This window comes from Emydura macquarii, unplaced genomic scaffold (assembly GCF_026122565.2).
Source record: "Emydura macquarii macquarii isolate MOO-44397 ecotype Brisbane River unplaced genomic scaffold, CSIRO-AGI_Emac_v2 contig_1119, whole genome shotgun sequence".
NCBI classification, from domain to species: domain Eukaryota; kingdom Metazoa; phylum Chordata; order Testudines; family Chelidae; genus Emydura; species Emydura macquarii.
The window spans coordinates 345,957-361,883 of NW_027131256.1; the positions used below are offsets into that span (position 1 = coordinate 345,957).

The 15,927-nt window shown below is 54.1% G+C and overlaps 1 protein-coding gene across 1 annotated transcript; it reads right to left on the reverse strand.

Annotated features, from left to right (window-relative positions):
- Window positions 1–1,286: 1,286 nt before the first annotated feature.
- Window positions 1,287–9,851, reverse strand: GPR162 (G protein-coupled receptor 162). The gene is made up of 5 exons (XM_067545906.1): window positions 9,733–9,851; window positions 5,044–6,914; window positions 3,663–3,852; window positions 2,866–3,017; window positions 1,287–2,626 (listed from the first exon to the last, which is right to left on the reverse strand). The coding sequence occupies exons 2-5, from the start codon at window positions 5,908–5,910 to the stop codon at window positions 2,093–2,095; spliced, it is 1,743 nt and encodes a 580-aa protein (XP_067402007.1). The 5' UTR covers window positions 5,911–6,914; window positions 9,733–9,851; the 3' UTR covers window positions 1,287–2,092.
- Window positions 9,852–15,927: the final 6,076 nt, after the last annotated feature.

The following is a 15,927-nucleotide window of genomic DNA, read 5'->3' on the forward strand; positions in this document are numbered from 1 at the left end:
TAGGGACCCCTTCTGCATCAGTTTTGCGTGGGGGGTGTGATGATGTCTGGATTAGGGGTGACTTTTAGAATATGATTTGATATCAGTGTTGCAAATTTACAATGGTTCGTGTGGGACAGGCCATGTCAGGTACCATTGGAAAGGTTATCGTTTGCTAAGTAGGATTATATTATTTATGTGCGTGTGTCATAGTCGTATTGTAAGTTATGGATACGTTTGCTGTATCTGTATTTCAGCTGGTGCTGTGTTTCTGGGAGACACCCCAGACAGGATGGCAGCAGCAATAAGCCTGCGTCATGGCCCATCAAGGGAACTCAAAGGTACAATGAACCCCGGGGCTACACCTTGAGTCACCAGGACTCGTCTAGGTGACCTGACCTGGACTCCATCTTGAGTTGTGTGAATTTCCTCAAGCCGCATGGCAAAGGGACATAAAAGGCAGCTGCTCCATCCCATGTTGTCTTCATTCCTGCTTCCTAGTTCTGAACCAACCCACCTGCAACTGAATCTGTGAAACAAAGGACTGAGACCCATCCAGGTACTGGATGTACTCCAGAGGGACTGTACAAGCCTGCAAACTCCACAATTCTACTGAAAACCTGATATATATGGACTTCCAAATCATTTGTATGTATCTGATTGCTCTAATCATATAGCACCTCTCATCTGGTTGGTTTCTTTCCTTTTATAACAAACCTTTAGTTTTAGTTACTAAAGGATGGGCTGGCAGCGTGGTATTTTGTGTAAGATCTAAACTTATATTGATCTGGCAATGTGGCTGACCCTTTGAGGTCAGGAAAACATTTTGATAAAGGGAATAGAGTTTTAAATAACGTTTCTCTTTACTGGACCTAATTGCGGACTCGGAGCCAGAGACTGAAGTGCAGTAAAGTAAAGTGCAGTGTATTTCGTTGTAGCTTCTTGATAACCAGTGTGGGGAATCAGAAGCCCTGTTTGTGACTGGTTGGGAAGTCTGAGTTCAGTGTCACCCACCAGTGCTGGGAGAATCTGCTCTTATTTTGCAGCCTGTCCTGACCATGGCATTTTCAGGTGGTCTTCCATAGGCAGAGATGGGTCACAACCCATCTGACCTTCTTCCCTAATGTCCCCCGAACACCTCTCCCCGATGCTGCTATGACAGTTTCTTTACCCGTTCCTGAAGGCTGTAAGTCCAGGCGGCCTAGATTCATTCTAATGCCTGGAAACAGGGAAGCACTGCCCCATAAGCAAAATGTTTTGTTCTTGTCTTCTCTCTCTGGTGGATTTTAACCATTCTCTGGCACATGGCTGGTACAAGGTGGCCGTTTTTATTCTAAGTGGCATTAGATGACATGATAGTAAAAACACAAGCAGCCACCAGTGCCTTTTTATACTAGTGCTCCCATTCTTCGGGCCCTGATGAAACTGAATCAGTGGTAGCAATGGTGAAAATTTTAGGAACAAAGACGTGTGGATACAGCCCGAGTCACTCCTGAGACCGACAACAGAACTATCACTCCTGTCTCCTGAAAATCCGCCCTGGTACAGGACTCTCCTTCACTTCCTGCCCTGCACTGTTGCTGTTAAACATCTGCTGTCTCCCACTCCAGTGGTCTGCTGCACTGGTAAGATGGGTTCCTCATGTCCCTCCCTTGATGCCTGGGAAACTTCATTAAACATTTTGTCAATCGCTTTGTTGCCACGGAAACAAAGTTGTTATTAATACAGTATTTTAAAAACAGATACACAGTGACACTCCAAATATAGAATTTTAATACTATCCTGTCTCCACCTCGGCTCTCAGGGGCATTTTCAGTGATGGGTGGAGCTAATGAAAGTGTGGACTAACAAGGGGCGGAGCTAACAGAGGGCCATCCCCACGCCATGTTAATAACCTGTGAGCAGGCTCAGGCTGCTCACGTACCTGGCTCCCTCCTGCAGACCTGTTGCATTCGCTGTCCCCCAGCACCACGGCACACAGGGAGGCACCTTGTTTCTTCCAGCTGTTGAGAAATACGAGAACATAAATGACCTGTTGGGTCCCAGGAGCAGGGGGACGTTGAAAGTTTTATTTAAGAATCCCACTGGCAGTGAACGTCTTTGATGCTGCCTCTCATAGGTTGAGCTTCCTGAAGGTTTGTGCCTCACAGGCGCCAAGGGTCCTTTCACGTGGCGCCTGCTGTCTGTCCTGCAGATGCCAGTCTTCACTGCCAGTCAGTGAGCAGCGTCGCGCTCGCTCCGGGCCCTCCTCCTCCTCCTCAGCACCCCCCAGGGAGAGGCGGCGGTCCCGGCGCAATGTGAGCGGGAAGCGGGCGTGGCGCGGACTGCAGGCTGGGGAGGGCAGAGGCGTCTCATCGATGAACGTGGTGATCTCATCCCTGAAGAAGCAGACGCTGGAGCCGGATCCTCTGGGGACCAGCCCCCCCTCAAGGAACTGCCGGAGAGTCGTCAGCTCATCTTCAGGGGGCCGCCGGCGGTGGTGGTAGTCACGCAGTTCAGGAGGAAGGAAGCCGGGGCCTCCAGCCCTGCGGGGAGTGGCGACTCGGATGTCATCGGATGACGACCACTTGTGAAGAAAGGATGGAGTGGAGCGGTGGGAGGAGAAGATGTTGGTCTCATCATGGGACATTCTCCGGGAGATGGGGACCTGAAAGAGGGTGCGGGGAGATGAAGGTGAGTGGAAGGGAGCTGCTTGGGGAAAGCCTCAGAGATAGAGGGAAAGAAGGAAAGAGTTTCAGAAAGGGGAATCCATGGGTCAGACACAAAGGGGAGGCCAGAGGCCTCCGTGACCTCGTAAAACCCCAATAGAGTTCCAGGGAGGGGAATGTCTGGGTGCGACCCACAAGGGAGAAGGGACTGGAGGGTAAGGTGCCCCTCGCAGCTCACCTGCAGGTAGTGCACCCTGTCGTGGGGCAGCAGCATGTGGTTCATGGGCAGCAGCTTGACGTCCCTGGGATCCCGTTTCACAGCTGCAGCACCGTTGGCATCGAATCGCACCTTACAGATCCGCCCATCGCCGTAGTCCTCGCAGACCCCATCTGGTGGGGAGGGGGAGACACAGGGCACAACACGGTCAGCGGCGGCTGGGAATCTCCTGTCACCACATGCTCAGGGATCCTGCATACCCTCCTGTCACATGCCCCCATTTTCAGTGTGTCTCATAGCCCTGCTCTTGGCCCTCTGAGCTCTCCTCGCCCACCGGGCGAACCCCTCTTTCCAGTTATCCCCCTCGTCGCTGGTCTGTGGAGAACTGGAGCTGCCCCGTCTCAGCTCGCTGGGAGCTGCTTCATTCCCTAATGTCTTGCCACCAGACCCGAGAGAAATAGGGATGCTTGGATCACAGTGTTGCGGAGGGAGGGTCCCACTGTGGATTGGGGGTCTACACCCCATGTCTTGCCCCACCGTCACAATTGGGGTGTCTGAGTAATTCTGTTCACCCTTTGGTTGGTGTGGGAGGGGTGCCTGGACTGCTCCAGCCTGCACAAAAGGTGTCGTCCCTTTCCCAGTGGATGAACCCCAGCCGCAACCCTAAATCCTTCCTAGTCCCGCAGAAAGAGCTCTGGTCCGACACCCAGTGCTGCTGGTTCTCCTCGGCCAGCCAAGCTCCCCCTCTTGCTGACCGTCCCAGGAGCAGGATTTGTGATGAGGGAGATGGTGGGAGATTGGGGGGAGAGGGGGCTCACCATCATCCCCCTCTTCCTCTGTCATGATGGCCACGCACTGCTCCCATACAGTGCGGACGTCAGCTCGGTAGCGCTCGCAGGACCAAATGAAGGAGGGGAGCAGCAGGGTCTGCACCATGGAGCACCAGAGGACTGCCAGAACCATCCAGGTGGGGGCGGTATCATAGCGCAGGCTGACAAAACTCACCACCTTGGGGGTGGGAAGGAAACAGACAGTGAGGGGGAGAGAGACACAGCCGACAGAAAGAGAGGGGGGAAGAGACAGACAGCACGGCAGTGAACTGCACAAACGACTGACTGGCAAAGGGGTCTTTAAAGAACTGGGCTTGGGGTTTTTCTTTTTTGAAAGGCTCCTCCGTTTGTCCCTTGCAGCGGTAATGGGTGTGAAGGCCAGGCTGCCCGGGTTTGCTGGAGGACGTGGGGGCTTTAGAACACACATTCTGCTTCTAGCACTTTACCTGCAGGAGACCCATAACAGCCGTCCTTGCTCACCAATGCTCATTATGCACTGGAGTTAAAGAGGTGTTAATGAACACGGAATCTGAAACACCCCTTTCTCTTAATTGCTCCCTTTCAGTGCTGTGAATTGCAGCAGTTTGTCACCTGTCCATAGAATCTGCCCGGATAGACAAGAACTGAATGTCTAATAAGAAAATACATCCAGATGGAAGAAACCAACCCAACCCCGAAACAAACCTTAAACCCCCCCGCAACTTTCAGAACTTGGGTATCCCTTATATGTGAGCCAACAATGGACACAAACCCTAGTGTTTATCCCTGTGCAGTTTGCAGCACTATTTCTTTTCCAGCCTCCTGCTCTCAGTAATTCAGAGTTTCGCAGCCTTTCAGCTGTGGGATGAGCCCCCTTTTATTTGATCTTTTTAAAGTTTGAGCAAAAATAATTTGGCCATTTTGAGAATAAGGCAAACACACCTCTGCTGCCGAAGAAGCAAATTCCTGCATCCTGAAAGACTTTAGAAACTACACAGGGCCAAATAGAGAGACCTCTTGGTTGGGGAGGGGAGGCGAGAGAGAAAGTCTTTTATCTAAAGTCTCAAGCAATAAGGAGGCTGGATTAATTGTACCCTGATCTCAGCATGGAGCTAACGGGACACAGAAGGGGGGCTTCCCCATCCCTTCTCCAGCCTCCAGTGACACTCAGGATAGGTGCTCCGGCCAGGTGCTTCTAGCTACATCACTCCAAAGAATATATCCTGCAGTGGGGCAGAATGGGGAGGCTAGCTGACCACTGCACTGCGCTGGAGACTTCTTCACTACATTCTCCACCCTCTCTTGCCCACACCACACTGTCCCTTGAGAAGGGGGCTGGGGCGTGAGTTGGTGGCCTGCTGCGGAGGAGAAGGGGCAGCCTGCTCCTTACCAAGATGGGCACCCCGGTGAGCGTGTCATACAGGAAGACGATGGCGCTGATGAGGTTGGTCATCTGCATGGAGGTCTTGGCTGATTCAGAGCCATCCAGCGAGGACCTCCGCTTGCCCCGGACGTCCTCTACAATGATGGCCGGCACATTGAAGGTGTTGCATGCTGGCGGGGGGCAGGAGGAGGAGGCTTCCTCCGTCTGCCGGTGACGACCTCTCTGGTGCCTTTGGTGCGCCCGCAGGGTCTGGTAGAAGGTGATGCCCACACACACCAGGCCCATGACGATGCCTCCCAGGAGCAGGAGGCTGAAGCAGACGCCAAACCCCAGCCCTATCTTGCTGACGATGAACTGGCAGCCGCGGGCGTAGTAGCGCTCGCCGTTGTTGTGCCAGCCAATGGACGGCAGGGTGGAGAGGATGAACGACACCATCCAGATGCCCATCACCGCGTGCAGGGCCTGCTTCTTGGCATTGCTCAGCCGATAGTTGACCGGCCACCTCACCATCCACATGCGGTGGTAGGACAAGGAGGCCACGGTGAAGCAGGTGGCCAGGGCCAGGGTGTAGTAGGTGGAGACAAAGACCTTGCAGATGCTCTCGTTCCAGTCGTAATCGGAGGACTTGCGCCGCAGCTGCACCACGGCATAGGTGGTGAGGGGTACAGCCGCCATGAGGATGTGGGTCCCGGCTAGGAAGCACAGGAGCAGCTCCAGGGGTTTGTGCTTCTGCTGCTTGGCTGTGATGCTCAGGATAATCCAGGAGTTGGCCAGCAGGGCGAGCAGCCCGCATGCCAGCCACCACAAGGAGCTGTTGTGCAGGGTGGAGTCTGACAGGTCACCCACGCTGCCGCCCCCCCCACGAGGCATCATGCCTCCCACTTTGGGAGCTGGAGAGAGGGTGAGAGGATCACGCACAGGGACCCCGCACAGGGGCGGACACCTCCCGCCTCATCTGCTCCAGCGGGGAAGCAAGGGGCATGCACAGGAGGGGCCACCAAGAGACATCGCCAAAGGGCAGATGGGAAGCACTCCCTCTCTTTCTCTATCCCTCTCTTTCTGCAGCCCTTTCAATCGGTCTCTCCTTCCCTCTTCTGCTCTCTTACTGTGCTGCTTTCACTCTTTTGATCTCTGCCACTGGTTTGCTCCCTTGTTCTCTTTCTTTTCTGTCTGTCTCCCTCCTTTTCTCGGTCTTTCTCACTGTCCCTTGGTAGAGCTTCCCCTCCCTTGCCCACACATGCTTTCTTTTATTTCCTCTCTCCCCCTTTACTCCCTCCAAGATGGATCCCCTGCCTCAGGCTCCATCCATATATCCCCTCTCCTAGTGAGACCTGCTTTCAGTTCCACCTTCTCCGGGGGCCTGCAAGGGCTACACCCAAGCAAACAGGTGTCTCAGGGGCTCAGACCTTTCCAGATATTTCAGTGGGATGCAACTATGTGCCAGATGCTCGGCGTCTCAGTTGTGGGGTCTTAAGGGCCAGGGGGCGAACAGAGGAGTTCAGAGAGGACGTGGGTGGCACCACGAAGGTCCTGGCATAATGGTGGGGGTGGCACATACACGGTGCAAATCTCCACGCACCAAACACCACAGCCTCCGGGAGCTAATGATTTATGATCCTCTGCCCTGCTGAAGTTGTAACAGGGAGGCAATCCATGGAGGGTTGGGGGAGGGAGAGGCGGTGATCTACTCTACCCAGGGTCCCCCAACCACCCTCCCTGCACGATGGCCTTTCTGCCACCCCCAGGGCTTGTTCTGCTCTTACAAGTCCCCCTCCTCTGACCTAGGTGCAGGACACAATCAGTGAACGACTGGGGGGACAGTGGGAAGGGAAGATCCTTTTCCCAGGCTCCCTTGGAGATTCAGGGCCCAAGGTTCACTGCAGAAGGGAAAGAAAAGAGAAAAGGCAGTTGAAGATATTTCCATTTCCCCGACTCCCTCGTCCCTCACACACAGGAGCAGGGCGTTCTGACCTAGGCTGGGAGCAGAGCTCTCCCCTCTGGCTTTAGAGAGCAGACTGTTCAGATACATGCCAATCCTGACCTGCAGCACGCCTCAGATCCAGGGCTGGCTCCCCTGCACCTGCTCTCAGTTCTGCTGATACACCTCACCCCTGACCCACCGCCTCCCTCAGCCCCTGCCATCCCAATCCTAGGATCCCCACCCGCAACTCTTCAGTCCTGATCCCCAGGCCCCTGCCCTGGTCTTCTCGCAGTGAACTCTTCTGTACAACGCGCTGTAAAGCCTGGCTTACAAATCCTCTCTCTGCTCGATTTCAGGCCTCAGAGCCCCACATCTCTGCATTTGCACCCCAGTCTTGATCCACAGCACCCCATGATAGTCATACTTGGGCTCCTCCCCCCAAAGCTCTGCTAATGCCCCTCATCTGAGACGTATCCTCCCCCCTCCCCAGTATTCCAGTTCTGGGTCCAGCTACGCCAGTGCCCTCAGTCCTGACGCGCAGACATCCTCCTGTTCGAGTCTTAGCCCAACACATTTCTGCCATGACCCCTCAGTTCTGAGTCCTAGCCGTTCTCGGCCTGCACCCTTGCACCCAGCTCCACTCATGCCCCTCAATCCTGACACGGGGGACCCACAGCTCTTCCCATCCTGAGTTCCCTGCATATCTCTTGTGGTGGTCTCTGGCCCTGATCTGCAGTAGCCTCCTACTGTTCCAGGCCTGGGCTCGCCACACAGCCCGGCCAGTGCCCCTCAATCCCGCCCTGCAGCCCCCTGCTAGTCCAGGCCTGGGCTCCCCACACAGCCCGGCCAATGGCCCTCTGTCCTGATCTCCACAGCCCCCCTCCACTATTCCAGTCCTGAGTGCTCATTATTTCTCTGCCAATATCCCTGAATCTGAATCCACAGTCCACTGTCCTATTCCGTCCCTGGGCACCCCAGACAGTTCTGGTGGTGCCTTTAAATCCCGACTCACGCATCCCCCTTAAGTTCAAGTCTCGGGGCAACATACAGAGCTCTGCTCACGCACCACAAGCCTGACCTGCCTCCATTTGCTCTGCGAGTCCTGGACGCCTGACACACAGCTCTGCTGACGCACCACGGGCCTGACGTGTGGCACCCACAGCTGCACCCGGCCTGGATTATCTGCACATCTCTGCTGCCGCCCCTCAATCCTGCCCTGCAGCCCCCTGCTATTCCAACCCTGGGCTCCCAGACAGCCCTGCCGATGGACCTCAGTCCTGCCACTCCAGTCCTGGGCACTCCACATGGCTTTGCCAACACCCCTCAGTCCTGACCTATTCACCCCTGCTGTGCCAGTCCTCAGATCTGCCGGCGCGGCTTCTCTTTGTATCCTAACACTCAGCTCTCACCCTCCACTTTTGCCATCTGAGGCCCTGTAGCACCTTTCACTCTGCCCTGGGGCTGAGGCATGTGACTGGACCGGCCTGTCCTCCACGTCTGGATCTAAAGGGCCCAAGCCCTGCCCCAGTTTGTTGGCTATTTTTACTCACCATCACCCTCGCAGTTAGGCCTGTGGCCTCTGGAGACAGTTATGAAGCGAAAGACCCCCTAGTCATCCAAGGAGACAGACTTTTATTGGAGCGGGAATCCCCAGCCCCCATTGCCTCACCCGCTCACCCACCCTTGTCACTAAACCAGCCAGAAACCCTCTGGTTTTCCCTGGGGTCCAAATCTGCTCCCAGCTACTGCCCTCTCTACCTTGGGGTAGGTGGGTGGCTCATGGCATCTGGGTCTCACAAGCTTTCTGCTGGCAGCCCCCCGCCCCGTCTCCTCGCCCCGCAGGGCTTCCTGTCGAAAGGCCACCCTCCCACGCTCCATCCTGCCAGCTGGGAAATTCAGCGCATGGACTAGTGACTCAGGGAAAGGCAAAAGAGGTAAAGGTGTGAGATGAAAATGAGAGAGAGAGAAAGTGCAGTCGGAAAGCCCAACAGAGGTGGAGCGAGGGGGAGTATCTGTCTGGCCCTGCGGCCTGGGCCGGGGGAGGAAAGGTGCAGGGGCTGGTGCTGCCGGGCCTCTTTGTCCTTTTGTCTCCTGCCGGAGGAACAGAGGCTGGAAAGGGTTACAAAGAAGTTGTCATGGTTATTGCTGAGCCGTGGAGGGGCAGTAACAGGGGCTGGAGCCAGGGGTGCCTGGGGTGCTGCTGCACCCCGGTTTGAAGTGGTTTCCATTCCAGTCAGGGTTTACAGTTTGATTCCAGGGCGCTCAGCGTCCCCACGACACACCTCGCTCCAGCACCCCTCGGAGCAGCGGGGGGCAGGGCGCGCTGGTTTCCTTGCTGCGTGGGCAGGGGGCAAAGTCACAGGCCGAGGGAGGCAGAAGGAGCCAAAAGGAGGCGAAAGGGGAGAGAAGGAGGGGGGGGAGAGAAGGGGGGTGGGGGCTGGCCAGACGGAGAGCCGGGGAAAGGAGGCCAGAGAGACAGACATGGTGGCCCTGATCCCGAGGGCCCCGTGGCCGGCTGAATATGGGCCCAAAGGGTGCTGAGGCCTGCGGGTGGGTGCAGTGGGGAGGCCCCTCCGTGTGCGGCGGGGCCAGGCAGCTCCAGCTCAGGAGCTGCAAGCAGATGGAGCCGGGGACCAGCCCGGGGGCGGGGGGGGGGAGATGGGCACTCTAGGGCTGGCCGGAGCGGGGGGAAGGAGGAAAAGCCCCAAAGCAGCGAAAGGCCAAGTCCTCCCCCTCCCCCCCCGGCCACACACCGGCGTCTGGACCGAGCTTACCTGGTGCTGGTGCTGCCATGGCGACGGGAGCATCTCTCCTTGTGTGCGTGCGGCTCTGGCTCTGCCTCCCGCCCGCCGCCCGCCCCGCTCCCGGCCCCGGCCCGCTCCGCATGCACCGGCCACAGGACGCCGCCGCAGCCGAGCGGAGCCGCCCGCCCGCCCGCCGGAGCGCGAGTAAGGGAGCGCGGGGCGGATGGAGGGAGCGGGGCGGGCAGGGGAGCGCACACAGCCCGGGGCGCGGCGGGGAGATGAAGGGCTCGGGCTTAATGGCTGCATCGATCGCCTATTGGTGTGTGTGTGTGAGTGTGAGTGTGTGAGTGTGAGAGTCCCTCCCCTCCGCACTCCCCCAGGCGGGTGTTGTCCTGCTGGGCTGGGGAGGGATTGGTTTCCTGCTGGGAGTAGGAAGAGTGTGTGTGTGTGTGTATAGGGTGTCGTGTGTGTGTGTGTGTGTGTGTGTGTGTATAGGGTGTCGTGTGTGTGTGTGTGTGTGTGTGTGTGTGTATAGGGTGTCGTGTGTGTGTGTGTGTGTGTGCTGGAGAGGCCAGGGAAGTTGGTATGCATGTGTGCCTGGCGGGTGTGAGGTGTGTGTCTAGGTTAAGGAGCAGCCATGCTGACCATGTGTTACAAGGGTGAGTTGTGTGTGTGTGTTCTAGGAGAGAGGCGGCAGGTGTGTGGCACAGGTGTGAGATGGGTGTGTGTGTGTGTGTGTGTTAGGGAGAGGGATGACAGGCGTGTGGGTGTATGAGGTAGAGGGTACAGGGGGTGTGGGTGAGGTGTGTGGGCAGGAGAGGGCAGGCTGGGGTGTGTGTTTGCTACACCTGGTGTCTGAGCTGGTTGTGGGCACAGTTCGGCTGGCAGTGCAGCTGAGGACAGGCTGGGTTCAGCACTCATTCGGCTGCATGTACCGCTGACAACCACTGTCAGCAGCAGGTAATTTCCCAGGTGCAGACAAAGCATCCCTGGCTGGCTGGCTCTGTCCCTTCCTCCCCTGGCTTCCCCACCTTGGACAAATCTGGAGATCCAGATGGACAGGGGCTGAGGTCCCTCCTGAGCAGAAGTTGAGGAGTCCCCTCAGCCCCCAAGAGACGGGATTGTGTGGAGGGAGCTAAGGTATTGGATGGAGTCAGAGAGAGGGACTCAGGAGTCTGGGGGTTAAATTGCAAGCAGCCATAGAGCGGCTGGTGTCCGCATAGAGATCTCTGAGTGAGGTGGGACCCCAAGAGCTGCCGGCGATGGGCCAGGGTATGGAGATCTGACTCAGTCTGATGGTGGGGTCAGTCAGCTGGTCTGGGGCCTTTCCCACCATCATCCAGCAGCCTGATCCCAGGTCAGGGGCATGGAGAAGACTGGCATAGAGAGGGGGTGGGGCAACGTCACCTCTCAGGCCAGAAGCGTGACGCTCCAGGCCCCATTGTGCCCAGTGGGGCTGGAAGGTTTTCCTCTGACAATGGACATCCACACCTCCCTCCTCAGTGTCAGGACCCCTTGCTGAGGGGACTGCACCCGCCTGATTCCTCATGTATGTTATTTTTAGAAGTTGACATCTCCCTCTATTAGAATTATTACCACAACCCCAATTTAACCATCAGTTCTTGTATTAAATCCAAAGGCTGAACTGTATTTATACAATTGCCCTATAGATGCCTCAGAAGCCTAAATAATAAGCAATTTACTACATCCAAACAGGAACAAAACATTGATAAGCGTTTGATCAAGATACTTACAAACGGCTGCAGCGTGGTCAGACAGGTATTAGCAGTGAACCCTTTAAGAGTTTACTTTTATACCCGTTAGCAGACAAGTGATGTCACTGCCGATTATCGGACCTTAACCAAGGCCAGGTGAAGAAGTTTCTTATATAGCCAATTATTTACTGCACCTAGTATCCAGTTAACCATGTTTTATTTCTATGATGTTAGCCCAGATCTCAAATAAGATAACACTGGTATTTTGAAGAGTCCCGACCAGGTTATCACAACTCTCCTTTCTCATGATCTCATACTTTTTAGTTCCATGCCTATTGCTCATGCTAATATCCCAACTCAGTTGTGTGAGGGAGAGGCCCGGTTGGTGTATGTGTGCGCTGCAGGTGTGAGGTGTGTGTCTAGGTTAAAGAGCAGCCAGGCTGACGTGTGTTACCAATGTGAGTTGTGTGTGTTCTAGGGGATCTGGGCTAAGGATGGGATGAGAATCAAGGGTTCAAGACACTATAGATCCAGTGGTCCTCCTGGCTTTGCTATGCTCACTTGAAGTGCAGCACTCATGCTCGACATGGTCCCAAGGGACCAGGGCACCAAGGGGTTTCATCTGTGCGTGACAAGTTGGAGTTGGGGTTGGGTACCAGCTATTGCCATCTGCTGTGCTGTGGAACCTTGTGGCTCTTGGTGCTGTGGAGTGATGAAACACAGCACTGCTGGGGTAGCGGGGGTGGTAAATTCATAAGAACCAAAGAGATCCGCTTTCAATCAAGACATTTTTGCATCTCATTAGCGGCTGGGAATGGGGCCCATTTCAGAGAATGTGAGCAGAAATAGGAGAATACCAGGGTAAAAATGTCTTCATGTCAGGCAGTGAGACAGAGACAGATGGGCAGGGATAGAGGGCCCAATTCATCCCTACCCTTTACTCCAAAGAGTCTCTCCTGGCCGCTGGTTTGATGCCATCCTTTCTCAATTGGCATTGACAAAGGGGATGTGCTAGAGGCAATCCCGCAATGTGAGAGTGGCCACACAAGGGCACTGTACTCTGGTTATTCCCGGGAATGTAGGAATTACCAGACCAGATCAGCCCAATGGTCTGTCTCGTCCTGTATCCTGCCTCTGACAATGACCCGAAGCAGATGCTTCAGAAGAAGGGCCAAGAAACCTCCTAGTAGACAATTACGGAATAACCTGCCCAGGGAAGTAATTTTTTCCCAGGCGCTGTCACTTAGCGGTTGGTTTATGCCTTGAATTAGGAGAATTTATATCCATAGCTGCCAACTTGCGTGCCGCTCTGTTTGTGGCATTTGATACAAATTATTAATGAGACAATTTGCATAATCGCAAATAATTTGCATATCACCATATACTTCTTCTTAAAAATATGTGTGTGCTTAGTGAAAGTTGTTAGCTTGACTGTACTGCTGAACAAAAGCCTCTGTTTATCCTCAGGTGAGCAGCAGGGGAAGCTTCTGCCACACAGTGCCTTGGCTGCCTACCTTCTGGGACATCCCTGTTACCAGAAATCTCCACCCTGATCTGGGGTAACCTCCTTTAGGTGTAAGGGATAGTGCATGGTCCATCTAGCTTTTGGTCTTGCTGCCGTGCCTGCTAATCAATGTAAAGTGTAGTGGTGAGGAGAACTGGGCATGCTGTTTCACGGAGGATTCTGATATTTCAAATATCCTGTTTGGAATGGAACCGCACAGTTTCAAACTCCAGCTCCAAGACAGTCTGCCTGACGGGCTGCCCTGGCATCTGAACTCTGTAGCAGCCTGCCAAGGAGCTGGACAGGTGAGCTGGCAGGAAAGAGGCAGGTTTCGGATGGAACCTGTCTGACCAGACGGAACCTGCCTGGATTCCCGAGGAACGTAGCTGAAATCGAGCCATCTCCACACAAAATGTTTTGATTTCAATGAACTGGCAAATTCTGACCTCCCCCCCCCCAAATTTCATCAGCATTTTTCCATCTAGCTCGAGCCGAGTTTGTAACATGAGAACTGGGAGCCAGTTCCACCAAATTCATCTTCTCCTCGAAGGGCCACCAAACATCTGTTAGCTAGGAACAACTTAATCCCGACTGAGCTGGGCTGGGTTCAAGTTGATGATTTACAGGCAAAAGGCTCTGCAGCTCATTAGCAATGCCTGGAGACATCCCGTTCCCTAATACGTTTTGCTCGTGTTACACCTTCAGGAATAAAGCTTGCTTTCTGGAAAAAGGAATGTCTGAGTTCTGATCTTTTGGGAGCTCACACAGGCAGGGTCTTTCGCTCTCCGGACACCCAGGGTATGTCTGCACTGTGATAAACAGCCTGTGGCACAGGGTCTCAGGGCCCAGCTCAGCTGACTTGGACTTGCAGGGCTGGAGCTGCGGGGCTAAAAATTGCCGTGTAGATGTTTGGGCGTGGGCTGGAGCCCCGGCTCTGAGACCCTTCCCCCTCCTTGGATCTCAGAGCCTGGGCTGCAGACGGAGCCCGAACGTCTACACAGCAATTTTATAGCCCCTTGCAAGCCTGAGCCAGCTGGCCTGGGCCAGTCATTCCTGTGCCAGAGGTTTTGTATCCCAGTGTAGCAATACCCACCGGCAAAATCTTCCACACACTGCTCTCAATCTTCTTCAACGGCATGCCACAATGAAATGCCCCAGCCTGTTCTTAAAGGGACAGCGCCTACTAACAACGACGCAAACGTTAAAAATACAAGAACAAAACAAATATTGATGCAACATCCAAATATAATCTTTTTCAAAAAGATAATTATCCAGGGCTCCCCCACGAACTGTGAGAGGGCCATAGCTCTACCTATTGTTCAATATACCACAAGCAATCAGTAGCCCTTGAAGCCATGACCCTTCAGTCCACAGCACAAGTATCAGCCACTTGAACAACTGCTAATGGAAGCGGGCTATTAACCTCTTTGTGGAGCAGGTCACAGAGGTTCCCCACAACACACACTGCTAGTGGGTTGCACAACTCTTGTGAGACAGCCCTGGGATTCTGAATACCATGATTCCTGGGTTCGGTTCCCCGCTCTGTGAGCAGAGTGTGATCTAATAGGAAGAGACAGCATAGACAAGCACCTGATTTGGCAGGTTACTTCTAAAGGGCAGGATGGCTGCAACGTGGGCCTGCCATATTAAAGATTGAGATTCTATTCCCAGCGCTGTCTGAAGTGATTGAGTGAAACCTCTCATGTATTTTATCTGAAAAAAATGGATGAATGATAGTTGCATCATCTAAGGTAAGAGGACACCAGGCTTTGATTAATATAAGTTATTATGACCCCACTGAAATACTAACAGCAGGTAGTGGAAGAGTTAGGATTAAAGTCTGCATACGCTTGGTTACAGACTAATACACATTTTCTTAGGCAACTGGGGACCTTATGAAAGAAAGATGTTCTCCTATTATGTGTGTGACATTTTCCTTGAGATATGGGAATGTATGACAGTCCTGCCAAATGCGTGAGTGTACATGACATGTGGCAGATCTGTACTTCCCTCCTGCTTTTCTCCTGGTCTAATGTAATTATGGGGATGTTCTCATTATCCATATGAGTGTCCAATCTTTTTCTGAATCCTAATAGCACTTGGCTCCCGTGCTATCCTGGGGCAGTGAGTTCCACAAGTCATGTGATGGTTACAGAATATCTCTTTTTAGCCATTTTAAATGTGATCTGCCTTTCAATTTCATTGAACAGCCTCTTGTTCTTATATTAAGAGAAAGAGGAAATAGGAGCCCCTGATTTACTTTCTCTGTGATATCTATTCCTTTGGCATTCATCTCTTGTCTGTACCGAACGAGTCTTTTCTCTGACTGGTTACTGCTAATGTAGCACCAGGTAAGGTGTAATTCAGATCATTCCTTGCAATGTGCTGTTCCAGATTCCCGTAATCTCAGCTCAGTAATTCCTGTTTTTTGATGTCGGGGAACACCCTCCTCTCTGCTGCCCTTGCCAGGGTCCCTGTAATCTCAGGGAGGGGTTGGATGCAAGCATACACACAACCTGGGGTTTTGTCCTACCAAAACCGCCCTTGCAGATATTCCCCGGGATCAATGTAAACCTCAAGAAAATAGCCAGTGCCGAGCTCCCTTCCTCATGCACCCTCACGCGCCCACCACCCCTGTGGAGGCCAGGACTGGGCAGTAGCAGGCTGCTCCTCCATCCCTGCTGAAAGTGGCTGATGAGCCAGTAAAGCGGGAAGCAAGAGCTGGAAACATTAAATTTCCCCCGTGAGATAAAGAGAAATGCACAGAGGTGGAGGGTGCATTCCCGCAGACCGTGGGACAGCAGGGAGAAATGAGCAGGACTGGAGACATTGCTGAGGAACAGGAGCACCGCCCTGCGCGGCCCTTAGGGAGGGTGAGTCACACTGGGCAGCTGAGCAGATCGGGTCTGACAGACTGCACCAGAGTCACAGCCTCATGCCGCGGAGTTGAGGGACAGAAATAGACCAGGGCGCAGAAGGGAGGCGGAGAGATCTGACGGTGAGCTG